We start from the raw sequence: 25980 nt of genomic DNA, 5'->3' as shown, positions 1-25980 counted from the left end.
GCCACAAAAATTCCGAACTACCCAGAAAGACTCGGGGACCAAAACACAGAGCGCCAGCTCTGGGGCCTTTGGAATGACCGAGCAGAGGTCCTTAGAATGTAGGATGTTAGCCGCGTGGAATAGTCCTAGAACGTGGAATGTTAGAAATGAACATAGGGACCTCCGGCCCTCTCATGAATGTCAGAGCTGGAGCGCCCTTAGAGACCATCTGGTCAAACTTCCTTAATTGACAAATAGCCAAGGAGGTGCTGAGAGGGGAAGGTACTTTGCCCCAAGTCACAGCTTAACCTCGCAAGTAAGTGGCCAGAGATCATATTGGACCCCGGGGCTCCTTGACCCCAAAGCGTTAGCTTTTCACTCTTAAATACTCTTACGGGCTGTGAGGGGATGCTCACTCCCACCACCAGTCTCTCCCGTTGTTTCCTGCTGTGCCTTCGGCCAACCATTTCTGCGGCCTCATTAGAAGTGGATTCCTGCCCCTTTCCATCCCCTGGAAAGTCGCGGCGTTGCGCCCCTAGGGAGATACTTTGGACTGTGTGTAGGTGAGGTTCGAGGCATTTCTACCCTCCCCATCCCTAGTTCCGATGCTCCGTCTTCGCAAATGAGGTGGGGAGGCTGCGGAAGGGGGAATGAGAGGTCTGGGAAAGAGCCCTGCTTGGTTAGAAGAATTGGGTTCAAATTGCATCTCGAACTCAACCGCGCATAGAAAGGCAACCTGTGACAGAGATTGTATACTGATTACTTCACAGGTCCGAGCCTCAGTATTGTCATCTGCAAAATGGGGGTATTGATATTTACTCTGCCTACTTCACAATAACGATGAAACCTTGCACCTCAATGGACTGTCGGGAGTAAAGCGTCAGAATGACCAATTATTACTATCTGGCAGTCTGGGTCTTTCTTGTAAGGTGGGGAGGGGGCTACCCAGTTCCTCACCTAGCCTCCTCGCTTCCAGACCCTGACCATAGCCCAGAAAGCCTCGGTAGTACCGAAGCAGGTGACTTGACAGAGAATTCCCAGGCAGGAAGATTTGAGCTGGTTCCCAGAGACTGGAGCTGGGAGCCAACCTATCCCAGAGAAAAAAGAGGGACTGAGTCCGGATCTGGGCCAGGCCTTGGTGAAGAAGGTTTGCCCGCTCAAGGTGCCAGGAAACGAGAAAGGGGAAAGGAAAAGGTGTCTTCTGTGACCTCATCAAAATCTATTGCTGATTTACACATCCCCGGGCAGGCAGCGGCCGAGGGCAGCGGCTATGCTCTCACGGAGGTCAGGGACCTCCAAGTTTAAATATAGTTTATGCACAGGAGGAGTTCGGGGTGGTGTTAGTGCTTGAGGAGGCTGTCTGAACGTGGGGGGTGGGGGGCACCGGACTCCAGCCTCCCTCTCCCGGATTAGCTTAGGGCCACTGGGGCCAGGTCTTGGGGACCACAAAGAGCTCTTCTCTCCTGCCCTCCCCGCCCCCCACCCCGCCGAGGTTCTTCGCTTCGAGACGCCGTCGGTTTTCCGAGATACTGGCTTCAGCCTCCAGTCTCCCCTCCTCTGGCACTCCCTCTGCCCTGTCGGGTAGGAAAGCCCCGCCGCTGCTAATTGTCTGCCTATACCCGGCCCTACAAGAAGTTTCGAAGAAACTGGTGCAGATTGTGCGCCCAACAAACCCCAGTACAGTCAAGGACCGCAACAGAAGGAAAAATAACAGGACCACAACAAATCTGCACGTATAACACGGACAAAACAGAAAGGTTACAGAACACAACCAAATAATCCACACAAAAATACAACACACAAACCACAACAGAGTTAGAAACAAACACAAAAGGAGAAAATAAATACCCCGCACCCAAACACATAAAATCACACACACACACACACACACACACACACACACACACACACACACTTCTCCAAAGCCTAATTTCCGTTCTCTGTCTTGAGCCCCGAGATTCACTCGTGGGCAGCAATAAAAAGGGGACTCTGAGGAGAAACCGAGGGGTTCCTCCTGCCTACTCGATCCTACAGCCTCACCTCCTTTGGCCTGGTGAAAACCCGGAGCGGGTGAATTATCAAGTTTTTTCGGGGGTCCAATCCGACTCCCCTTCGTCCGGCTCCATTTGTCCCTTTTCTGCCTCCCTCCCCCCAGGGGATCCCCAAAGCCTTAAATCTCTGCGTGGCTTTGGGATCGTTGGAACGGAAAGGAGGATGTGGTGGGACGAGAGAGAAGAATTTTCCTAAGTTGCCCCTTCCACATTGCTTTTGGGGGGTGGGGAGGGGAGGTGTATCTTGCCCGAGCCATAGAGATACCAGGAGAGTTCAGACCAGGGTTTTCAGAATGTTTCTCTAGCCCTCCCGCTTCCCCACTCCCCCCCCTTTTTTTGTTGGGAAGGAAGGTCCAGTGCCTCTTTGATCTGCGATCTTTAGGCGCCTCAGACAAAGAGAGCACTGAAGGCGAAAGCCCCCCGGGTGCCTCTAGTACTCGGCCCCTCCTCCCCCAGGCACCTCGGACCCCAGGCTGGAAGGACCCCGACCAACAGTGCTCTCTGGGGTCAAGCGGAGGGCTTCCTTCCAATTTTAGACTCAACCCTAAACACACACACACACACACACACACACACACACACAGTCTAAAGGGACCAATACTGGGGTGGGGGGGGGAGAGTGAGGGAGAGGGGGTAGTAGGACAGAGAACTAATCCTTGCTCATAAAGTGACCTACAAATTCTCCCCAGGGTATCAGCTCTGCGCCTCTCTCCGTCTAGTTAGGGAGAACCCTTGGCGTTCTTGGAGTGGAAAGGCCAAAAAATTTTGTTGTGGAGGCTTGGCCTCCTAAGCCCTGGCTACTGATTCTGAGGAAGGCCACGAGGGTGGGAAGGATCCAAGTTTGCCTCCTTTTCCCCTTCACTCTTGGAATATCTGCCCTCAGTCCCACTCCCACCTCTGCTGTGGCAGGGGGCCCTCAGAGGGTTGACAGTCCTCCCCAGAGATCAACCTTTTTTCTTTTTTCTTTTTCTTTTGTGGTGTGGCTTCCTTCTTGTTTCTGGGGTTGGAGGAAGATCTCTTTGAAATACACCTGGTACAGATGAGACCACTGGGGGGGGGGGAGGATGGGGAGAGCACACAACCTGTATTCAAATTTAATCACCCCTGTTTAAGCAAATGGCTGATGGCACGCCACTATAGCCGGCCAGCTTGGGGAAAGATGAACCCTTTTCAAAGTAAAGGAAAGGAGATTCCTTCCTCAGCAAGTCGCTTCTCCCTGTCTAAGTTGTTTTCTTCAACCGTAAAAGGAGAGACAAGATAGTCTGCCTCAATATTCCTTTCCGGCTATTTCTAGGTTCTAAATTCTTTCTCAGCTCTAACATTCTATATTCTAAGCCCTTCCTACTCTGACAATCTGTTTTCTAAGGAGCCTTCCAGCTCCAACATCCCATGCTTTAAGGGACCTCTCAGCTGTAACATTCTGTGTTCTTAAGGTCCCTTCCAAAACTAACACTCCGTTTATCTGGAAAACGAAAACCTGGGGAGTTGGCTGTCAGGAGGAAGCCCTGGGTTCTGTTTCTGCCCCTTTCCCATACAGCTCTAGCCCCGTTGAGATCAGCAATTTCCCCAGCCGCAGGCTTGGGGACGATGATCCACGCTTCCTATCTCCCAGCGGGACAAGCGCATTCCAATTTGAGTAAAAAATAAAACAAAACTAAACAAAAAACCCGGGAAATGAAAAACGAGACTGCTGAAGCGACTCTTGGATCTGGGAGAGGTAAGGGATGACGTGTGGTCAGTCTTCAAGCCTCACTTATCTCCCTTCATACCCCACCTCCCTGCCTCGGGCCCCCTCCCTCCCACCTTAGGTCTGTTTATTTATTGAATGAACCAGCTCCCCCGACTCCATCCCCAGCCTCCGCTATCCCAGCCCGGGGAGGCGTTCAGGACCATCCCCTTCTTGGCTCATTCATCCCAAGGCCAGAGCTAGCGAAGCAAGTAATCGGGGCGCCTCAGATGTCCACGCCTGCCCCGCCAGCCAGAGCTAGGCTCTAATTAATAGCCCGCGATCCCTGCGAGCCGCCGGGCCGTGCGGTAATATGATGAACTCCCTTTGTGCCGGTGTCACCGAAAATGTTTCTGATAAGGGGAAGCAAAGCGAGGATGAAAAGGCCCTCGCTCCTCCGCTTCCTCCAGTCCTGCCGCCACTTTCCCTTTGCTCCTCTCTTCTTTCCTCTCCTCTGCTCTCTTCTCCTGCCCTGTCCTCTCCTCCCTCCTCCTCTCCTCTTCTCTCCTCAGTCTCCTCTTCTCCCCAGTCTCTTCTCCCTTCCTGTCCTCAGTCTCCTCTGTTTGTCTTTCTCTGCTCTCTTTCCCTCTGTCTCTCTCCCATTCCTCACTACCTCCATGTATTTGCAGAGTTCTAGTCCTTATTCCTTTCTGCATTTCCGAGTCTTTCTGTCCTTAGCTCTCTCATGATTTTGGTCCCCGTCTTCCTGGTTTTCTGCCTCCTCCTCCTCTCTATCTGGCTCCCGTCTGTCTTTCTAAGGTTCTTTCTCACTGTGTGTATCTGTCTCCCTTTCTTTCTCTCTTCCTCTCCATTTGGTGAGCAGCGCCTAGCTGAACCAGTGAGATCACTGCCTCGCTCCCCAAGTCCAGGTCCCGGCCTCTAGATCTGCAACCGACTTAGAGGAAACATCTCTTGTCCCACTGGTCAAGAACACACTCAAGCCCACGCAGTCAAACGTCACAATCCAGACAGTTCCAGCGAGACACACTTGGACGGGTCAATACCGCCCCAGGGCCTTGCATATCGTCTGCGGTCACACTTGCACATCCACAGAGTAAGAAAGGCCAGACGTCCCCACGGAAGTACACTTTGTGTGGTTCTAGTCCCCAGGGTAGAAACTACGGGACAGTGGGTGTCCTTTAAGGAGGACACAGCAGTAAAAGAAATAATAGTACCAATAATAGAGCTTCCTTTACATTATAAAGCTTTTGGAGGTTTACAAAGGAGTTGCGCATACACGGTGAGTTGTTCAATAAAAATACACAGATCGCAGCCCCACCCCTGTAGCTAGCTCCCTCTAGTGATCCCCAGCTCCTGGGGTGGAGTAGGGCCTAGGGTTGCCCCTGCCGCCTTTGCGGGAACACAAGACATCGGGGTCTCTAGCATCTCTGCCACTGCCCAGGGACACCTGATGGCACTTTGACCCCTTGGTCTGTGACTGCGGGGGAGAAGGGGAAGGATCTGCTTCCCCCTTTCCCTGCTTCCAATCCCTTCCTTTTCCCCCTGAGTCCTCCTCTCCTGTCTCCTTCCCTTCCTCCTCTTGTCCCTCTCCCCCTTCTCCCTGCCCCCCCAGCCTGTCTCCCCCTGACCCTTGACCTGCCTCTCCCTCCCCTTCTTTGTTTGAAGTTCAGGAGAAAACTTTCTAATAGCGGCCATTCTCCCCTCCCCCCCCCCCCCCAGCCTTAGGTCACCGTTCTGCCTTGATTCGATTTGGGAGCTCCCTCCCCCTTAGCTCGACCCTAGCCTCCGGAACAGCCCAAGGAAACACTGACCCCGCTTACACCTTTTTTCTTCCAGCCAAAGTTGTCTTGAAAGGTTTTTTGGAGGGGTTGGGGGGAGGCAGTGGAGAGGGAATGCACGAAGACAGTGGAAGCTGGGATGGAGAAATACACCCGTCACAAACATTATTTGCAAATGATAAACTTATCGTCCTTTTAGAAACAAGGGACCAATTGTGGAACTTTAAATGGCGGGATTTTGGTTCATGTTAAATTCAATGAAAACGGCAGTTAGGTATAGGGGTAAGATCCCTGGCTTGGGAGGCAAAAGACCTTGGTTCTAGTCCTGACTGTCACTAAGCAGCAGTTTTAGAATTCTCCCTTAACCTCCTTCTAACATTCATTCTACGTTCTAAGGTCTCTCCCATTCTATGTTCTAAGCAGTCCCTCCCAACTCTGACATTCTCTGTTCTAAGGGCCCTCCTGGCTCTAATAGTGTATGTTCTAATGTCTCTTCCAGCTATGGAATTTTATGTTCTAAGTTCTCTTCCAGCTCTAACATTCTGTGGTTCTAAGATTCGATTGATCTCTCCTTTCTTTTTACCAATGCCTTCTTAGGAATGCCTGGAATGCTGTCCCCTCCTCCGCTTTACCCATCCTTCAAGGTCCCACACTCCTGGTGATGCCTTCTCTTTGCACCCTATACAAGTCAGTTCTTAAACGTGGAGTCACAACAGCAATAATAACTACTCATATGAGCTTGGAGGAGGGAAGGGTGGTTTCCAAAGCCCTGTCCTACCCAACTGATCTTCTCGAAGTCCCTGCAGTGAGTGGGGCAGAGCAGGGATTGTTGTCCCCTTTTTATAGATGATGGAAAGTACTTTGCACATTTTACTCCTCCAGCATTGTTGATGGCTTCTGACTCCCCTGACTCTTGTTTTTTCCTTGGCCTGAGTCTTGTTTTCCCAATGAGATAGTGAACTCCTTGTGTTCTCAAGGAATGATTAACAAAAATTGTCCTTGTATCCTTAGGCCTGGGTGGACCAAATGATAGGTGTCCAATGAACAGACATTCTTTTGGATGTTGGTGATACAAGTTTGAGGAAGAAACATCATGAGAGAATCTTTGTTTGCTTAGAGTCTCTCTCTCTCTCTCTCTCTCTCTCTCTCTCTCTCTCTCTGTCTCTCTCCCTCTCCATACCTATACAGAAATAGTGTGTGACAACTATCATATTCACAAAGACAGAGTGTGTGTTTTTTTCAAGGCCAAATAATCACCTTATCGCTTTAAGGCTAGTGTTATATGTGCTTTTAAATCCTTCCATGTAAATTCCACTGAAAATTTGGAAAGCTGAGGCAGGGGGAGGGGAAAGAGAAGGGGGAGGGGGGGAGGTTAATCCGGGTTTAACGCTATGATGCAGTCACAGGACCAGGGTTAGCCTGATTGTGTTATCTCTCCCCAACATTTGAGGCTCCCATATTTCACCCAGCCAAATAGCTGCGAGAGAAGTGCAGATGGCGGCAGTCGGCCCGCCTCAGGAAAATATGTTATTAATATCTAAATAACTTCCCAATACTGTCTGGTAAATCTCCCCTTCACCATTCCAAATGATGAATTCGTTTGAAGTCTTCCCCCTGTCTCATCTTTTCAATGTCTCTCTCTCGCTCTTCCTCCTTTTCTTAACCAGGCTTATTTCAAACTGGTAAATATCTAATTCCTTTAACCACTGGGCCAATTGCCCAAGTCTCTTATGTACAATGCCTGCAAAACCTCTGTGTTTGGAGATGTCTTGAGGTGGACACACAGAGCAGATTGGTCCTCATTTGGCAATGCTTAGGAGGGGTGACTTCAGGACCAACCAGGAAACCAAATTTAGGATACAGCTCTTTCTTTTTTTCTTCCTTCCTTTCTTTTTTCTTTCTTTCTTTTCTTTTTTGTCTTCCTTTTTTCCTTCCTTTCTTTTCCTCCCTTCCTTCCTTCCTTCCTTTTTCCTTCCTTCCTTCCTCCTTCTTTTTTTCAATGGCAAAGCCCAAACAGTAACTCTTCCAGTAAAGTATAGTCTTTTTCAAATCACTACTCTTCCCTGGGCCTCAGTTTCCTCCTTCTTAAAATCAAGCCAATGAACTAGATGACTTCTCAGATCCTCTCCAGCTGTGACATTCTGTGTCCTAAGGTCTCCCAGCTGTAACATTCTATGTACTCCTATGTCTCTTTTAACTTGCACAGCCTCTATTCAAAGGTCCCTTCTAGTTCCGACATTTTAAGTTCTAAGGTTTCTTCCACCTCTGATAACCTGCGTTCTAAGATTCCTTCCAGCTCTGACATTGTATGGTTTAAGGATCCTCAAGAAGGTCCTTTCCAGCTCTGATAGTCTATGATTTTATGACTTATCCTGGACATTCTAGGAATCCCTGAAATGTATCTCCCTCTTCTTCTCCAATACTTCCCCCTTCCAGGCTCCCGCCTTAGGAGCACAGGGTTGGGCTTCCCTGCCCTCTCCTGGGTGGATAATTACTCTCCCCTCCCCTGCTTCCCCTTGTTTAAAGTTTGCTTTTTAAAATGTCTTGTATTCGATTATGCTGTTCATTCTCCCTCTAACCTTATCTCCTTCTGTCTCTTCTCTCCTTCCCGTCACACTTGATTTAGGAGAGAGTTTATCTTGCAAACATTTGCCTACTTTGTTTATTTACACCAGGTTCTGAGGCTACTAGCTAGCGAAAGCCTGTGTTTGCCTTTGTAATTGTTATCTCTCTTTATTGTTGTATTGCATTTGTCTCAGCTTCGTGTTCTGCTTTTGGGGGGGGGGGGGCGGGTAATGGAGGGGCTGGCTGTCAGCACCGGGTGTTCTAACTCTGTGGAAATGGCCTTCTGTGCTGGGACTTTCTCATTCCCCTCAACCCTCCTTCTCCACCGCCATCATCACATCACTCTTTTCTTCTCTCTCTCTCTCTCTCTCTCTCTCTCTCTCTCTCTCTCTCTCTCTCTCTCTCCACCCCTCCCTAGCCCCACTGAATATGCACGGAAGAACCCAGGCGAAAGCCAGAGAATTGCCTGACACCCTCCTATCTTTCTCCTGGCCCCCATTATGCGAAGTTGATCCTTCTCTGAACAGGCACAAATCCAGCCTGGTCTCTGTTTGATTAGATTGCCAACCCGGGTAATCCTTTGATTTGGTGAAGTGTCAATTACCTCTCTTAAAACACACATTTACCGTGGAGGGAACTTGTTGGTTTAAATCAATGCAGATGGCTTCTGATAAATTGACTATCAGCTAGCACCCCCCCCCCCCAAACTGCTCAGGCTCCCTTCCTCTCCTTGTTTTCTCTTCGACGAACCTCCCCCCACCCCGCCCCATACATACACACACACACACACACACACACACACACACACACACACACACACACAGAGGCAAGCACACACTTCTCTCCCTCCCACCTCCTTCTCACTAGTCCAGTAAACAATGCCACTCCCAGGTGTGAAGCCGAAAATACGGCGGGGGCCGAGAGGAGCTGCTCCCCCTTCCCCTATTCACTCGCTCCCCCGGAGCCTAATTAAATTTGGCAGGTCCTTGTACGCACAATCAAAACAGCTTCCTCCAGTGTAGCAAGCCACAGAAAACCGCATTAACAGACTCGGCCAAATTAAATTGTTGCTACCTCCTCTTTTCAAGTGTCTAAATAGACCTTCTCCCCTCCCGCCGATACTTCCCACTCCTGTACTACACCTGTAAATTCACCAGCCCCTTTCCGCACGCTTAAAAATAAATAAGAGTAAAATAAAAAGGAAAACAAAGAGACACGACCTGGATCCGCCCACACACACTGCCCTAGACCCTTCCTGGGCCACCCGGAGCCCCAGCCTCTTCCTCTCCAAGGCCCCCTGACTCCAAAAGAGACATTTCGTGAGTGTCTCAGATTTGGGGGTTAAGGGGGAAGACAGATTTCCTTCATTGGTTTGACTGAAATCGTTTCCCCTGCCCACGCTGGCCTTCTTTTCTAGCTCTGCTTTCCAGCTTCGACCCCGCCAGTTTCAACTGTGACCTGGTCAGTTTCAGAGCTGACCTCCTCAGTTTCAATTGCACCTCCCCGAGTTTCGTCTGTGTATGTGTCTGTGTGTGGTATGTAGTATGTAGTTTGTAGTATGTAATATGTATACGGTCGCACCCGTCTCCTAATCCCAGTAGTTAGCTTTCTCAGTGTCTGCTCAGCCTGGGTTCCCTTTCCCCTATTCTTTCCCAACTTGTTTGCAAAGTCTGTCCCTCAAGTGGGGAAACTTCCTTTCCATCTTCACAAATATATTGGTCCCTCTTTCCCCCTTCTCCGATCCTACTAGGGTAAGGAGGGACGGGACTAGAGTGGGGAGGAGAATGGAAAAAGAGGCTGGGAGAAAAGCGGCACAAAGAGGTGACCCATCTTCGTCCCCAGGTGAGGAAGACGGTGCCGGCTAGGAGCTGGGATCCAGGGCGGTGGTGTAGTAACAATATCAGTAGCCTGGATAGTAATAACTCAGTCTCAACAAGAATAAGAGTAAAAAGGGGGGAGAGGGGAGGGAAGGAGGGAGGAGAGAGAGAGAGAGAGAGAGAGAGAGAGAGAGAGAGAGAGAGAGAGAGAGAGATGGGGAGAGGAGAGAATATGAGAGAAAGAGAGAAAATGAGAAAAAAGAAAGAGAAAGGAGAGAGATGGAAGGAGGGAGGTGGAGAGAGAGAGAGAGAGAGAGAGAGAGAGAGAGAGAGAGAGAGAGAGAGAGAAGAGGAATACGAACGGCTCATGAATATCAGCCCAAGGCAAGCAGGAGTGAGCTGTTCAAAGATGAAAGTGCAGAGAAATAAAAGCCCAATTTAATCTGCTTTAAAACCCTTCGACTTAACGTTTGTGCTTCAAACTCTGAGAGTGAGGACTGATTGCGGATAAATAGTTTCTTACCATGCCTCGAAGCTATTACACCCCTCTCCAACACAGTTCCCTATTCAGCAGTCCCACTTTTCATTACCAGCTCTAATAAGTCTTAGCATTATTAAATGCCAAGCAGACGATAGAAAGAAACCAGCGCAGGGAGGAATCTCTCCTTAGCTCTTAAAGAGGAGAGCTCTTAAGCCCCTTCTTTGTCGACTCCCCGCGAGGAGAGGAGCAACCCCCCGAGAGGGCATTTGTCACAAGAGAAGCCAAAACAAAGTTGTGGCTGTCTTCTCCCCCTACCCCCCCGCGCCCTCCACGCACCCCTGGTGCCCTGGCTCTCCTTTCTGTCCAAGTCTCCTCTTCTCCGTCGTGGCCAAGTCAGGGAAAGGCCACAGACTGGGGACTGAACCCTGTAACTGACTGTGGGGAGGGGGAACCCCAAAATGGCCTGATTCGGCAGGGTTCAGAAATAAAAGGTTACAAATCAGGTCCATGCGTCGTGAGCCCTGGCTACGTCCAGACTCACTCATCCACTCAGAGCCAACGCACCCGCTCCCAGCCACTCGGACACACTCCGTTGCACAGCTCTGGCCCCACACTTGCTCCTTTCGTTAGTAGGACAATTTATTCGGGATTTGAGTCATCCCCACGGAATCGCCTGCATTTCTTTCCAGATCCTTTCCTTCTCAACCGTAACAGAAAGGCAGGGACCATCGTTCACCCTAAGATCGGGATAAATGGACTTTCCCTCCCAGCACCTTTTCCCTCCCCCTAGCAACCCCAACTCTTTACCGGCCTTTCAGGAGAAACCTCCGTCTAGCGAAGGCAGTTCGGCAGTTGCTCCGCGGTTAGCAGCTCGAGGCCACAGGGGGCTTAGAGGCCACCGACTCCCTCCCTCCCGACCAGTCCCTGCTTTGGCCCCTTTGCCGGTACGCGCGCCCCTCCGGGAAGCGAAATCTCTATACTTGGAGAAGACTTGTACCAACAACCTTAAGGCCCTCAAACCTGCTACCTGGGAACAGTAGAGCCGGCCCCGAGACCCGAGCAGCCCCCTCCCCGCGAACAGTTCCTCTTGCTCGGACTTACAAGATACTTTGCTGTAGCCAGCTTTTCAAAAGGGGAAGATCTGCCTCATATATGGAGCATTAAGGAGAAGATAGAAGGGGAATGGATTTTTACTTTGGTTCAACGTGGAGATTTTTCCACCAGCAAGAAATACAAGTTTGTTTTTTTTTTAATCGCAGACACACGTATTCCTCTCACCTCCGCCCTATGCCCCCCCAAAACCCAAAACAAAAAACACAAAGCCCACAGCCGACCCTTAGAGACAGAGCGTGCCCAGGCCCTCCCTGGATACAATATTTCGCTGTGTCCGTGGCCTCGGGCCGGCGCCCGAGGGGCCTTAGAATATTCCCCTGCACTCTGGAGAGCAGCGGGGAGCGGCCGAATAGCTTAGCTCCCTTTCTTCGCCTCCTCCCTGGCCCTTTGTCCAAGAGCTGCGCGGCTGCTCGCACGTTTTTGAATGTCAATAGCCCGCCCCTTCCCCCGCTCCCCTCCCCAGGACTTGGGCCCTTTCCCTCCGTTCCCCAGTCGCCCTCCTTCTTGTACTGGGACTGCCTTTGTGGGACAGGATCTGGGCTCGGGAGGCGGCAATAAGCTTTGTCTCTGAAGTTCATCTTCAAGGTTGGGAGGGAGAGTCAACAACGGGCCTGATGTGTTGGGGGCGGTTAGGGGAGAAGGGGACTGCTCAAAACAAACGTCTGATCGAGGAATTTAAAAGTTTTCTCCCTAACTCTCTCACTTCCTCAAAGTCTCGCAGCAGCGACACTGAGAAAGAGAAAATCATAGTCCGCCTCTTCGTCTTGCAGAAATTGTCTTTTGCCTTTTCTTTCCTCCAATTCACCCGTACCTCTTCTGATCTCTACCTTTCTATACATTATTCTCACCATCTCTCTACCCACACACTCTGGTCTCACTTACTGTTATAGTCCCCTCTCTGCCTGGAAGAGGAATCTGGAATAGGACAGCCACTCTTTGCGCCTCCTACCCCTCAAATTCAGCATTGGTTTTCTGGTGAGCACGTCTCCCAAGAACTTTCCCCAAGTCCCGTGCGACCCAGGGATGCCAAGAGGAAAACCGGCTACAGGGCTTGGAGTTGGCGCCTCGGTTTCTAACCACCAAGGGTTCGGAGTGAGAGGAACAGAGCCTGGGATGGAGCGGGCAGGCCTGTAGTCCTGCTCTCTCGCCTCTAATATATGCCCTGGGCTCGAGGCTGTCCCACGCCTCTGGACTCCGGGGATAATGCCTTTTCCCTTATCCCGGGACAGTGCTGGAAACTTCCGCACAGGTCGTTTTGTCCTCTCCACTTGCCGTGGGCCCACCCCAAACAGGCTTCTTTCCGGGGGAGGGGAGACCGGGCTTTCCCCACCCCCCAGGCAGGCCAGCGATCTGCTCAGCTCGGCCCTGGCCAGGGAGAGGTACCGGATTCCCCCGCGCTCTCTAATTGATATTGATTGCACCGATCACTCAACTGTCAGGAGGAGTTTCAAGGGACCGTTTAGAGAGCAGTAGAAAAAGCTGTCGAACAAATTCATTTAGGGAGCCGCGATACGCGCCCCCCCCCACCCCGGCTGCCCTCCCCTAGCCCTCCCCTCGCCTCCGGTTTCCTATAAATAATTGATCGAGACCCAACTATCCGCGAACATGCCAACGCCTTCCTGGGCTCACGGCGGGGAAGGGGGATAGAGAAAGGAGACCTGATGGGCCCCTACTTCTCTGGAATGGGGGGGGGGTCCACAAAGCTCCCTCCAAACATAACTTCATAACTTCCTTCTGAAACCCTAAACTTCACTCCTCTGAGAAAACAGACTGTAATAGAAGGTGATTACAACAAAGGTATTCCTGCCTTCATACGCTTCATACCATAACCAATAGCGTGAATTGTGTTGGGGTAGGAGCAGAGAGAGAGCCCAGTTCTCCAGATCCAAACATATTCATCCCCCCTTCCCCCACGATTTCTACTCTACACAATCTGGTTGCTTTAGCCCGAAATCTCTAAACAATCCATCCCTTCTTAGCGCTTTGGGGATACAAAGCGCTTTCCATTCATTAACCAGATCTGGCTTTTAAATAGCCTTGAACATTTTTCAGCGACTATCTTTTCACATAACCTTAAGAATTGAATGGTGCAAGGAAGCCCTTTTACGGACAAGGAAGCCGAAGCCGGGAGAGGTTAAGTAACTTGTCCGTGGTCACCTAGCAAGCATTAGAGGCCAGGTATACCAACTTCTAAGTCTAGAGCTCTACCACCACACCTTTGCCGATCTTATTCATTTAGATTCTTTGATCTTCATAACAGGGGGACAAGGACAAGTTCTCTCATAACCCATTTTCCAGATAAGAAGAATGAGGTTCCGAGACGGAAAGTGATTTGCCTGGGTTTACTTGGCAATTAGTAACTGTGGTGAGACTTGAACTCAGATTCCTGACTTCCAGGTCAAGACACGGTGCCGGACCTCCACCTCTGTTCCCCTTCCCAACACCATACTGGACAAACAAGTTTCTCTCTCCGTCCCCTCTTCCCAGACCTCCGGCGGCGGACGCGAAGGCCGCCCGAGGGGCCTTTGTCTACCTTTGTCGCCCAGGATGCCGTCGATGCTGTGTTTAGCTTTCTTCTCGCCATCCTCTTCCTTCTTGTCACACTCATCCTCTTCCTCTTTCTTCCCGAATTTGATTCTGAGCACACGGCTAATCGAACTCACTAAACCTCAGAAATTCAAAGGCAAAAGAGAAAGTATAAGTTGTGGAGAAAGTAAACCTTTTCCTCCCCCCTCCCGTCATCACTAGGGGCCTGGCCCCTACAGGGTTTAGGGAAGGAGGGAGGCTCTCAGTTGCCATCCCGCCAGCGTCCCGGGGCGACTCGCACCCACACAGAGCCTCCGAGAAAGTCGTACACACCCAAATATGCAACTTACACACACGTGTACCCATGAATACACCCCCAGGTGTATCCCCAACTATTTCCAGTCGCATACATGTCGTCACACATTCACATGCATCTAAAACTCATTTATACTTAGTCATTCATAGGCACACATATTTATATACACCTACAGACACTCAGGCACCCATGCACACACACTACTCATTTATAACGACACACGCTCCTAAGCACACAATAAGTATTTGTATGTCTACATACTTGCGAATACTTGTACACACACATCCTCACACACTTATGTATACATTTACACACATATCTAAATTGATCCCCGACTTCCCCCAACCTTAGCTGTCCCTAATCAAACATAGTTAAGCCACCGGTGCACCTAACCCCTCACCCTAGCTTATCCGAGCACACGCATCCCTCGGGACCGAGGCTCTTGCCTTGGCTCTCAAACGCATCCCTGGGTCTGATTCCCAGACGCGCTGAGTCCAGGCCAGGCTGAGAGCTCAGAGGGCAAGGCCAGAAACCGCGGCCCAAGAGACTAAACCCAGAGGCTGTGACCCTTGCGGTCTGGAGCCGGCCGAGAGCCTGCAGTGGAATGGAGCCTCACGCTGACCCGGGTCAGGGTCTAGGTGCCGGAACCGAGATTCCGGCACTCCTGAGGACAAGTTTACCCTGGTCAATTTCCTGTAACCGGCAATTGATCCCTATCACAACTTTCTTCCCCTATTAAGTTCAGTTCGTTATATAATAAAAGCTTTTGAGCTCACGTCCTCTGTTCCCACTGTCTCTCTGTTCTCTCCCTTTTTTCTTTACTCATCTTCTTTAGTTCTTTCAGTATCTCTATCCCTTTTTCTTTCTTACTGTCTTTGTCCTTCCCAAACTTCTTTCTTCCTCTTTCTCAGAGCTTGTGGGTACTATTTTCTTTCTCATTCATCCTTTCCTCCCTCCTTTACTAATTCCTCTCTGTTTCCCTCTATGGTCCCTCTCCCTTCTAACAGAATTACCTTCTCCTAGTATGTTCTACCCTGCTCTCCCCTCTACCCCATAGATTCCTCATCCTTCTGGCAGGGAAGTTCTAGAAATAGAGGGCAAGGAACCCTGGGTTGTTCCAGCTGGTACCCACAAGAGGCTGCATTTCCCCCGTCTGTCTCTGCGGCTCCCAGCCCAGCCGGCTCAGCTGCCTTCTCACCTGAGGGAACCGTGCTCCTGTCACAGTGTCCATCCTTGAGCAGCCGATCTCGGATTTCCCAGCTGAACATTCCAGGGTTTTCTCTTTTGTATTCCTCTATTTTCTTCTCCACATCTGGAGTGGCTACCTGCTTTAGTGAGGGAATGTGGAGGTAGGACAGGAGGAAAAAGTAGCAAAGGAAAGGGGGGAGGAGAGAAATCACTTTCAATATAAACCTAAAATTGAGGCACTCAGATTATGAGGGAGGGGGTCTGGGATTCCCACAAAATCCTATATAGGAGAGAGAGGCAGTAACCCTGGTCATAGATAATTTGAGCTGAGAGTGACCTTAGGGGTCCCTCTTATGCCACAGAAGGCACAATAGAGGCCCAGAGAGGACAGCAACTTACTCAAAGTGACATGGAGTTAGTCACAAAAGACTTGGAACTCAGGTTACACAACTGTGAGTCCCAGCTCTTTCCACTAAGTCACAAAATCAGAGTCAAGAAAACTTGGGTTCTCCTTCACTCTGAATCACTCTTATTCCCATTGGACCAGTTGATTGACCACTTTTAGCCTCAGTTTTCTCAACTCTAAATGGGATGATGTGAGGAAAGGGTTTTGAAAATTGTAAAATGCTAACTAAATACATATGAGTTGTTTGTTATTGTTATTATGCCACTCCAGCTCTAAGGAAGTTCTCAGTTCTAAGAGAAGGAGTGGAGGGAGAGAATGGAAAGGGTAAACCCAATATGAGGAAACCCTTATGGCTCCCTGAATCTGGCAGAGACAAGAGAGTAGGTGAGGGCTGGTTGTCACCTTGCTCCCCAGGAAGCCTAGCTCCCTCCAAGCCCCAGGAAGAAAGAGGCAACCTGTAGAGGTTGGAGGTACCCTTGTGCAGTCAAGGAGTTGTCTCCAGACCAGGGACTCTGGGAATGTTACTCATTCTCTTCCAGCAAGGGTTACCAGGCTTCAAAAGCCTGAGTAATCCCGTCAAACTGTCCTCAATTATCCAGATTGTGAAGGAAGAAAGTGGATTTTTGGAAGAAGGATGTCCATGAGTTATCTAAATATCTGAGGAGATTGCGGATTTAAGGGTTTCTCGATGTGGAGATTCGGCCTTCATTTCCCTGAAGTGGGGTGAGGGAGACAGTACAGACTTTTTCTTTCCTGCTTTATCAAACTCTCTCTTATAGATAGGAAATTGGGGGTGGTATGGGTTCTTGGGGGGTGACATGAAGAATGGGGATTCTTCTCTTCATTAGCACCCCTGTATAACTCGCCCTGTGTGGGTGTTTCGGTCAGGAACATATGGCCTTCAGGCTTTGTAACTGGAGGTAGTAGGTTCCCTCCACTCTCAGGTCCTTGAGCTGGGAGGATGGTGGTTGAAGAACTTAGGGCTCCCCAGGACACTCACCCTGGGTTTGCTGCCCCCGATGGCCCCAGGCCGGATGGAGCCAGTCTCCTGGTAGCGGCATAGGATTTTGGAGACGCAGCCGTGGGAGACACGGAGCTGGCGAGAGATGACGCAGGGCCGAATACCGTGGTGGGCCATCTCCACGATTTTGTGGCGGATGTGGTTGGGTAGGGGCCTGCCGTTGATGAAGACCCCGCCGAGTTGATTCACCCGGCCCTGGCCAAGTGGGGTGGACACTGTGGGGAAGATGGGAAGAGCGGAGAATCAGAAAAGGAGGGGAGAAGTCCATTACAAAGGTGGAAGGAGAGTAGTTTGGGGTGCAGCTATCCCCTAGGTTCCTAGAGGAGGTGCTTGCCCATTAACTGGGAAAACATATGCCCTGTCAAATCTGGAGACCACTTCCTTGCGCAGGTCCTTAGTTGGACCCTGCCCTCTGCCCTCTCCAGCCGTTGCATCTGGAGCTTTCCAGGTTCCGTTCCGAAGGGTGAAAAGATACCTTTGTGCAGAGGGGCGTACATCTTATATGCCCTCAATTTCACTACATGACCCCCCCATATCCATGGGCCATTTTTTTGGGGTGTGTGTGTGTGTGTGTGTGTGAAGAACGCAGGTGGGAGAATCGAATTCAACTTTAGAAGGAAAGGACTGGTGGTGATGGCGGTGGGGTGGGGTGGAGTGGGTGGGAATTATCTTAGATAAAGTTGAAGAACCTGGGGGAAAGGCCCCAAACTCTTTTCCTTGCCCGCCGGTACTCGATCTACACTCACAACAAATCCACTGGGTGGAGAACTGCGGATCTCTACATCCTGGTTTGGCTTGGCCCTGAACAACTCAGAGGGAAGGCCGATTTTTTTTTTTTTTTTTTTTTTATGCACGGAGAACTCCAGTCACGATACTTGGGCTCAGAAGAATCCCTTGGGATCTTCTGTTCCAAATCGAAAGGTCTGGCTGGATAAACTCGTTTGGGAGAGCGAGGGCTGGGGAGTTAAGTAGCGTACGGGCTACAGAGGTGTCCAGACTTCTTGTGGGCCAAGCAAAACGCCGAAAGGAAGAACAAGGAGGAGGAGGCCGGGAGATCGTAGTATATCGCGATAGCCCGCAACCTCTGCTAGGGTTTCCCCAGAAGGGGCAGCCAGGGCCAGGCCTGGACCTCTGGGGCCTGCCTCCTCCTCCTGATTCGCTGTTCAAGGATTTATTTCGTTGTAGGTCAGCCTAGGGTTGAGAGAGGCGGGGGTGGGGGAGGGTGGGGGGAGGGGGTTCGTGGGTAAGACTTTCTGTATTCCCCGAAACGTTTCCCTACCCTCGCTTAGGAAAACCTATGGGCCTGCGGAGCTGCCCTAGGGCCTGGGCTGTGCTGGGGAGGGCAAGATTAGCGCCTCCCAGTCCCAGCACCAACACCAGCACCGGACTTGGGTTGTGCGTTTGGGGTGTGCGCGCGCTCCACTGAGGGCTCCTTAACCTAGCTCCGGCTGCGCCGCTGGCACCCCTTTCTCCCAGAAGGTGTGCTGAGGGGGGGCTGCTCTAATCCGGACCCGAGCCCCCAGTGTGGGGACTGCATCGCCGCGGAAATCTAGCAGATTAATACAATTTCACAGCAGCCCGGATGGAGGAAGCTGGCTGCATAATTGGAAGGCAAGGAGGGGGTGGGGGTGGGAAGGAGGGGGAGTGAAGGCTCGGGCTGCAGCACTGTCTCCCCCTTCCCCCGTGCTCCCCCTCCCCTCCCTGCAGCCCCCACTCTTTGCCAAAGTCGGTGTCTGCAGCTACCTCCGCATTTAATCAGCCATCCCGCGCCGCAGCGGCGGAGTCACCCGGCCTCCGCGGCCCGCTATGCCATTAGCGGACGAGAGCTCTCGAGTGGCCAACTTTATATTCAAGAGCCTCTCCAGCGGCCGCCACTTCTGCCTTCTCTGTATTCTCCGGCATGGTGTGCAAATATTGTCCTAATCCTCCGAGCCGTCCTCGCGCCGTCTGCTTCCCCGGCATCGCTAGAGCAAGGCACTCCACCAAATCCCCCCGGCGTGAAGGTTTTCCCGCCTGCGTGGCTTCCCACCACTTTCTCTCGCGCACTTGATCACGGAAACACTCGCCTTCGTCTCCTTCGGGGACAGGGCTGCCTCCTCGCTCCCCCGATCCCGGGCGGGCTGCCCGGCTCATTCCTCCTGCCCAGCCCCCTTTCCCCCCTGCTCAGAGATTCTTTCTCCCTTTTACTCTCCTCTTTTTCCTCCTCAGGCACCCGGCGCATTCACAAAATCTCAAAACTGAAATTTCAGCGAGCTCGGGGCTGAAGTGGGGACGCTCGAAACACTTCCGCAAGACACCCCCATTCCCAGAATCTTCCTGACGTTAGTTTTCAGTGACAAGTTTAGCTTCTTTAATTAGCTAAAATTGCATAAACACACAAACGCTCATTCACACACACACACACACACACACACACACACACACACACACACACAGAGAACTCTCCTGACTGGATGGAGGCGCCTTACCGTGCCTTCCCCTTGCAAATTTGATTTTAGAGGGGGAACTTTGGGAAATAAATTCTTTGCTCCCCTTTCTCTAGGCAGCTACTGTCTCTCGTTCACAGCGATAAGGGGTGGGGGCGTCTCCCTGAAAACCCCGGAGTTTGGGAGTCCGACTGAAAAGTTTTAAAAAGAAATCGTTTTCCTTTCTTATAGTTTTGGGAGCAGGCCGACAAGGGAGAGAGTTTTCTAGGGTTAAGTTCTTTCTGGGAAGAAGTACCGAAGCCATCATCTGTGTGATACTGCCCCCAGAACATTCACTGTGGATAATCCCCTAAATTAAAATGTTTTGTAAAAGAATCTTCGTGGAAATTAAAATCGAAAACCAACATAGAGCAGGGTGGCTAAGTCTGGTGAGGGCGGAGAACGTCGCAGGGAAAGTAAGTGAAATTGGATAAGGAGGTGAAATTTACTAGCAGCTGAACCTTTCCAAGGTTGAGGAGGGGGAAAAGAAAGTCTGGGAGGGGAGGGGGAGTGAAACCGAAGCCCCCAGGGCAAGGAAACGGACTAGGACGTTGACAAGTGGAGGTCCCGGGAAAGTTCCCAGGTCCCAGCGACTCCCGGGGACCGATGGAGAGGAAAGCTCATTCCCTCCAGTGCCCGGGAAGTCTGGGGACGCCACCCGCTCTCTGCAGCCACCACCGCGGTGTGCCCTTCGAGACAGTCCGGTCCCCGAGGACAGGGAGAAATGGTGGGCTGTCTGTAAAGGAACTGAAAAGAGTAGAACCCAAACGGCCTTACCTTCCAAGGGAAATCCGGTCCGCGGGTAGTTCTGTCCCGGAGCGGGTCTCATCATTCTCGGTACGGTGCCGGGGAGAGCCGCCATTCTGGGCACGCCAGGGACAGGTCCGGAGTCCTCAGAAATCCTTCCTGTCTTCTCTTTTCCCCCACTGTGAGCTCTTTCTTCCCGTCTCTCTCTCTTTCTCCTTTTTTTAAAAAACCTCTTCCCCCCCCTCCACCCCCACACACTCTCTACCCCCCACCCCACCCCTGGCTGCAGTCAAACGCGTCCAGAAGCTGGGAAACTGGGGGGGGGGGTGAGGTGGGGGTGGGGGTGGTAAGGAAGTTAAAACAAACCCGACCCAAGTCTCCCTCGGTCTCTCTCCGCCAGAAGTTGTGGGGGCAGAGGTGGGGAGACAGAGCTGGAAGCCGGTGCTGTAGAGGTGGGGGGGGGGAGGAGGGGTGGGAATCCTGTCCCCCCCCAGTCCCAGAAGAGCTATGGACACCGGCTCTCACACTAGGGGCTAAAGTTTCTGAGCTGAGGCTGCGAAGCGGATTTCTTTGGGGTTTTTTATTTCTCTTCTCTTCTCTTCTCTTCTCTTCTCTTCTCTTCTCTTCTCTTCTCTTCTCTTCTCTTCTCTTCTCTTCTCTTCTCTTCTCTTCTCTTCTCTTCTCTTCTCTTCTCCTTTCCTCTCTCTCTCTCTCTCTCTCTCTCTCTCTCTCTCTCTCTCTCTCTCTCTCTCTCTCTCTCCCCCTCCCTCTTCCTCTCTCTTCTGCTCTTCTCTCCTCTCTCCCCTTCCCCTTCTCTTTCTTCGACCCCCCCTCCCAACACGCGCACACACAGTCCTTTCCCTTCCAAGAAGGGGTGATTGAAGGAGGAGGAAGGTGTCTAGTTGGTTTGGGGGGTGTGGGTGGGAGGAGAAAGGAGGTTATATAGGGAGACTTTTGGAGAGAAGGGGAGTAGGGAGGGTGGAGGGAGAGTGATCGTCTACGTAAGTTGTTTAAAGTACTTTACTTCTTGGAGGAGGAAGAAGACGACGACGACGAGGAGGAGGAGGAGGAGGAGGAGGAGGAGGAGGAGGAGGAGGAGGAGAAGGAGGAGGAGGAGGAGAGAAGCAGTGGTAACTGGCATCTGATAGGCTCTGACTTTTTCTTTTATTCATGAGGAGGAAAGGGGGCCCGGCGGAAGGGACCGAAGGGCCAATAGTGAAAAGAAATTTACAACGAATATATCTGTATTTTAAAATCCGCGGTTCCGCCTGGTCAGGAGGAGAAAAAGAACTGTCCATTAAAACCTGGGGCGAACATAGCTGGGCTAGAGGAGAAAAGGCGGGGGCATTGAGGGGCCTGCAGAAGATAGACAAACTTTGTCCCAGTGTCTTCTTTGATGAATGGACTAGATCCACAGCGGATTTCCCCCCAAAGAAGTGGCGGCGGCGGCGCTCACCACCAGCCCAAAGGAATGCGCATTTCTTCCCTCCTCTCCTTCTTGCTTTCTGGGTGTCTTGGTGCTGCCCCTCTGGCGCCTTCCCTACATGCCCCCCCCCCTTTCCCATCAAAGTAGACAGGAAAGGGGTCCGGTTGTCTTCAAATCTCATTCTCTCACTCGATCGCCTTTCCTCCTTTTTCAGGGGCATCGGCCACCCAGGTCAAGAAATTAAGAGAATTAAAAAGGGAAGAGATTTGGGGAGGAATTTCTGTACTGTCTTCGGGACAGTGCCACCATCTCATCTGTCAGGGCCTGTCCCGAGTCCCACAGTGCCACCTGCTCTAGATTCCAGGCAGAGTAGGGAGTGGGGGCGTAATACTTGTATTTTGGGCCAGTTTTTGAATAGGCGAGTCTCCTTCTCTTTTGCCAGGAGCCCTGTTCGGACCCCTCCCCTTAATTCTTTCCCCTCCCCAGTTCTCACACATAAATCTCTAGTCCTACCTAAATCGAGCTGCCCAGCCCAAACCTTCCTCTGCAGGCTTCTGCCATCATGCCTTCAGCAGGTGGGTTCATCTCTCTGGGCTGAGGTTACCGTCAGTCCCCGCCACCGAGCAGCGAGTCAGGCCCACTGAATATCGGGGACCAGGATTCGGGGACAAAGGGGGTGGTGAGGTGTTGAGGGACCTGTGCAAGGATGTGAAGTGCGAAGATGGGACTGCCCGAAACTTTCCAGGTCTAAGGGACTGAATCCTGATATTAATCTTGAAGTGAGTGCAGAGATGGAGCCGTAGTAGGGAGGGAGGGGTCCTCGAACCCTTGGTCCAGGACTGAGGAGTGACCGGAAGTCTTCGATTCAGGAAGAGATTTGGGGAGGGGAGTGGGGGGGGGAACGCCCTCCCAGCGGGGCAGGACGCCAGGGCTGCTGGCCTTTTGTCTCCCCCCACCACCCCGTCCCCCCTCCAGCGGATCTCGGGCTCTACCCTGGAGGCAAGATACAATAAAATGAACCCAGCCTCCAAACTTTGTCCCCTTCTTCCATCTCCCCAGGCCGGAAGAAGGTCGTCCTTCAGCCTGGCTCCGCCAATACCTAGAGTTTTTGCATACTCTTCCTTCCTTTTTTTCTCACCTGTAAACTCTTTTTGCAAACTCAGCGTTTCATCTCTGTACGGCTCCCTACCCTTCCCTCCAAGTCCCACTCCCAGCCCAGCAAAACTCTGCTCCTGAAACCTCCCCGGGGTCATCAGAAAGGCGCAGGACGCCCGAGAGACCGAAGCAAGGCAGCCAGGCAATAAGCCGACGCTGAATCCGTGGCCCTCGACCTCCCCATGCTCTGGATGACTCTGCCTTCCCGGCCAGCGAGGCCAACCTCCCCTAAACCTGCCCTGAAAATTCCACTGAAAACGACCCAATTCAAGAAACGGAGAGATGGGGGTGGGAGGGACGCCTAGATGACCTCGGAGGTCCAACTCTTTGAAATTCTTGCCTCTCCTCTCCCTAAACTATGGAACTGAAGAGACACCAGGAAAGAGAATAAAATCAGTCTGGGCTTCTTGTTCTAAGGATATACCTGTATGTACCCAAGGACAAAAGGAAAGCGAATGCCGAGAGACAGAGATTGGGGTACCCAGGGTTCCTTCGCTTTAATCGCGCACTCAATCCTTTCCCCAATATTCACTGAGCCCTCCCTCCCAGCAAGACCCCCACGTGTCCTGGGCTTACTCGGGGTGGTGGAGAGGCTGGGTAAGTGAGATCGCAGCGCAGATCTGAGACACTGCACTCTCCCAGCCCCTAGACGTCTTTAGCAAAATTCCCCTAGGCCCTGGGCCCAGTTGGAAGTCCCGAGCGGCGCCAGAGGGAGGCGCAATTCAGTCCAGAGATCTGGAAGGGACCTTCGAGAGAGATTATGGTCTAAGATCTAAGGGAACTTTAAGAGGCCATAGAGCCCATTCCTCTTAATTAACAGATGAGGGAACTGAGGCCCAAGGACTTTAAATGAATTGGCTACTGTAGCTGGGAGTAAGTGGCAAAGGGGTGTGTGTTGGTTTCTTTCTCTCCTCCCTGGACCCCTTCTTACAGCTTTGGGGCCGGATCTCATTCCGGGACATCCAGCTTAACCCACATTCACCGTACTTGTATGTGAGTTTGGGGGAGGGGAGGGACACCTACCGCACCACCACTACAGACGAAAAGCCCGGCGTTCTGGGATATGGGGACACAGTCCGCTTAGGAGGGGCAGAGACCCAGTTGGGGGGTAAGGAGTGGGTGGGGGGAAGAATAGAGGGAGGCAGCACCGGGAGTCAGAGGCTGGGGGTCTTCGGTTCAGCACGAAACGTATTTAAAGAATCTAATTTCCAAGCGGCCATTCTGGTTATTGCTTGAGAGTAGTTCTAGGGCGAAGAGGCTCAGTTAGATCCTATGGTGTGCCTGGACCAGAGTCGCTGTCACTTGGTCGCCAGATCAAGTCTCCCCAAACAGCTAGGCTATTCTTCCTTCTTATTTACCTCCTCATGTGAATCATAGATTCAGAGCGTCGTAAACTCAGAATTCGGAGAAACCTCAAGGGCCAACACCCTCAATTTTCAAAAGCGAAAACCGAGGTGCAGGAAACTCAAATAACCCGTCCAAGGTCACACAAGTAGTAAGCGACAGAGGCGGGGTTTCAGAACTGGAAGTCAGCTTAGAGGTCGCCTTATCAGACCCCCCTCATTTTACAGGTAGAGGAAACCGAAGCTCAAAGTCATGGTGTAGAGTACAGTTTAGAACCCAGACCTTCGAATGGCACATTAAGCCAACAAGCATTTATTAAGCTCCTACTATATGCCAGACGCTATTTCAGGCTTTTTTTTTTTTTTCCCAGTCTGTGTCCAGAGTCCAAACACGCATACCACCCAAACAGCGTTCCCCACACTCGGTCCTTAACAGAATTAAAAGCAAAAGCTTGGAACAGGATTCAGAATCACGATAGGACTCCTCAGTCACCCGTAAGTGAATGGGACCACATTCTGTTCCCTTCCTGCCAGGCCAGCCTCTCAGGTCAAGGGACAGCGTGGAACTGGCTTCCTCCCCGGCCTCAAACAAATTAATCGCTTTTCTTCGAAAGGTGCAGAGTGAACTGCGGCAGGAGATTAGCCCTTTTCTCCCTTCCGTCCCACTCGCAATTCACCTTTTTTCCCACTCGGCCCATGGTGGCAAGGCCACCGGAGCCCTTCCTTTGGTGTTCATTTGTTTGTTTGTTTATTTTTGGAGGGGAGTGGTGGAGATTTCCTAGGTCAGGAGCTGGTCAGCTCTGTGGGACAGGAGGATGTGTGTGTGTGTGCCCGGGGTGGGGGGGGGGAGGTAGAGAGTAGGGGGACAGAGGCGGGGGACTGGGGGGCAGGGGATTGTCGGGTGGAATGAGCGTGGCGGTTCACTTCTGTTGGAGGCCAATTTCACAAATAATATTTGCAACAATTAAGCAGTGTGCAGGATGAAATGGCGATTTCACATCCAGGCCGCGGGTGGGGGCGGGGTGGGTGGCGGGAGTGGGCTGGGGAAGGATTTACCTGTTAACCGAGAGAGGGAGGAGCTTTAGCCGGGGCTTCCCCCTATCCAGCACTTCTACCCCATCTTTTGCTGACTCCGTACGCCTATCTGTTGGTTAATCTGACAGTCTATTTCTTCCTCTTTCTGCGCTGTCTCTGTTTCTCTGACCTCTGAGTCTCTTGTCTCTCTCATCTACATCTGACTTTGCGTGTCTTTGTCTTATTTCTCAGCTTCTATCTTTGCCTCTGTATCTGTCTTCCCGTCTCTGTATTTTCCGCGGGTCTTTGTGTTTAATTGCATTTTTTTCTCTGAGTCTGTCTTTCTTCTGCTTCTGTCTAGCTTTCTTTCTTTTATTTTTTCTTTCTCTAGTTTTTCTTTGACTTTCCCCTCTCGGTCTCTGCCTGTGTCTTCGACCCTCTCATCCATTAAAACAAACATCATTCAACTCCCAGACTCCAACCCTCCCACCCCGCAAGAATAAAATAAAATAAGAAAATTCCTGTTAACCACGGGGCTCCATTTGAGGAAAAGGACTAGGGACTTCTGTAATTCAGTCTCTGACCTCCCTCTGCTAGGTCTGTGCATATAAGTCATAGTCGTTTCTTAAGGTGCGTTTTCCGTTGATACATAGGTTGGATAAAGAAATGTTTGGGGAAATCAGGACACCCCCGACAATCACCTCTCTTCCTGGGGGTACAAAAAGTGCTGGAGTTGGAGGGAAGATCTGAGAGAGGAAGGGAATAGGGGAGGAGGGCAGAGGCTTCATGGGAGGAGCAGTGGCTAGAAAGAAGCCAGTTTGGGGGACCTGGAGAGGCAAAGCTTGGGAACTGAAGAGAAACAGGGTTTGGGCTAAACCTGGAAAGACACAGTGATTAGGGTA

General features: G+C 51.4%; 1 protein-coding gene across 3 annotated transcripts in view; it reads right to left on the bottom strand.

Annotated features, from left to right (window-relative positions):
* Positions 1-20255, bottom strand: part of PAX7 (paired box 7) — a 148154-nt gene extending 127899 nt beyond the window's left edge. For 2 of the 3 annotated variants that reach the window (XM_036746942.1, XM_036746944.1), the window contains exons 1-4: positions 20171-20255; positions 16908-17143; positions 15512-15641; positions 14005-14133 (exon numbers count right to left, since the gene is read on the bottom strand). In XM_036746942.1, coding sequence (XP_036602837.1) covers positions 14005-14133; positions 15512-15641; positions 16908-17143; positions 20171-20255 — 580 coding nt within the window. Of the gene's footprint in view, positions 1-14004; positions 14140-15511; positions 15642-16907; positions 17144-20170 lie in introns of all 3 variants that reach the window. The other variant, XM_036746943.1, reaches the window with a different exon arrangement.
* Between the last annotated feature and the right edge of the window lie 5725 nt (positions 20256-25980).

Source organism: Trichosurus vulpecula, chromosome 2, assembly GCF_011100635.1.
Source record: "Trichosurus vulpecula isolate mTriVul1 chromosome 2, mTriVul1.pri, whole genome shotgun sequence".
NCBI classification, from domain to species: Eukaryota; Metazoa; Chordata; class Mammalia; order Diprotodontia; family Phalangeridae; genus Trichosurus; species Trichosurus vulpecula.
Note: the sequence above shows the minus strand (reverse complement) of the source record. Positions and strands in the feature narration are given on the sequence as shown.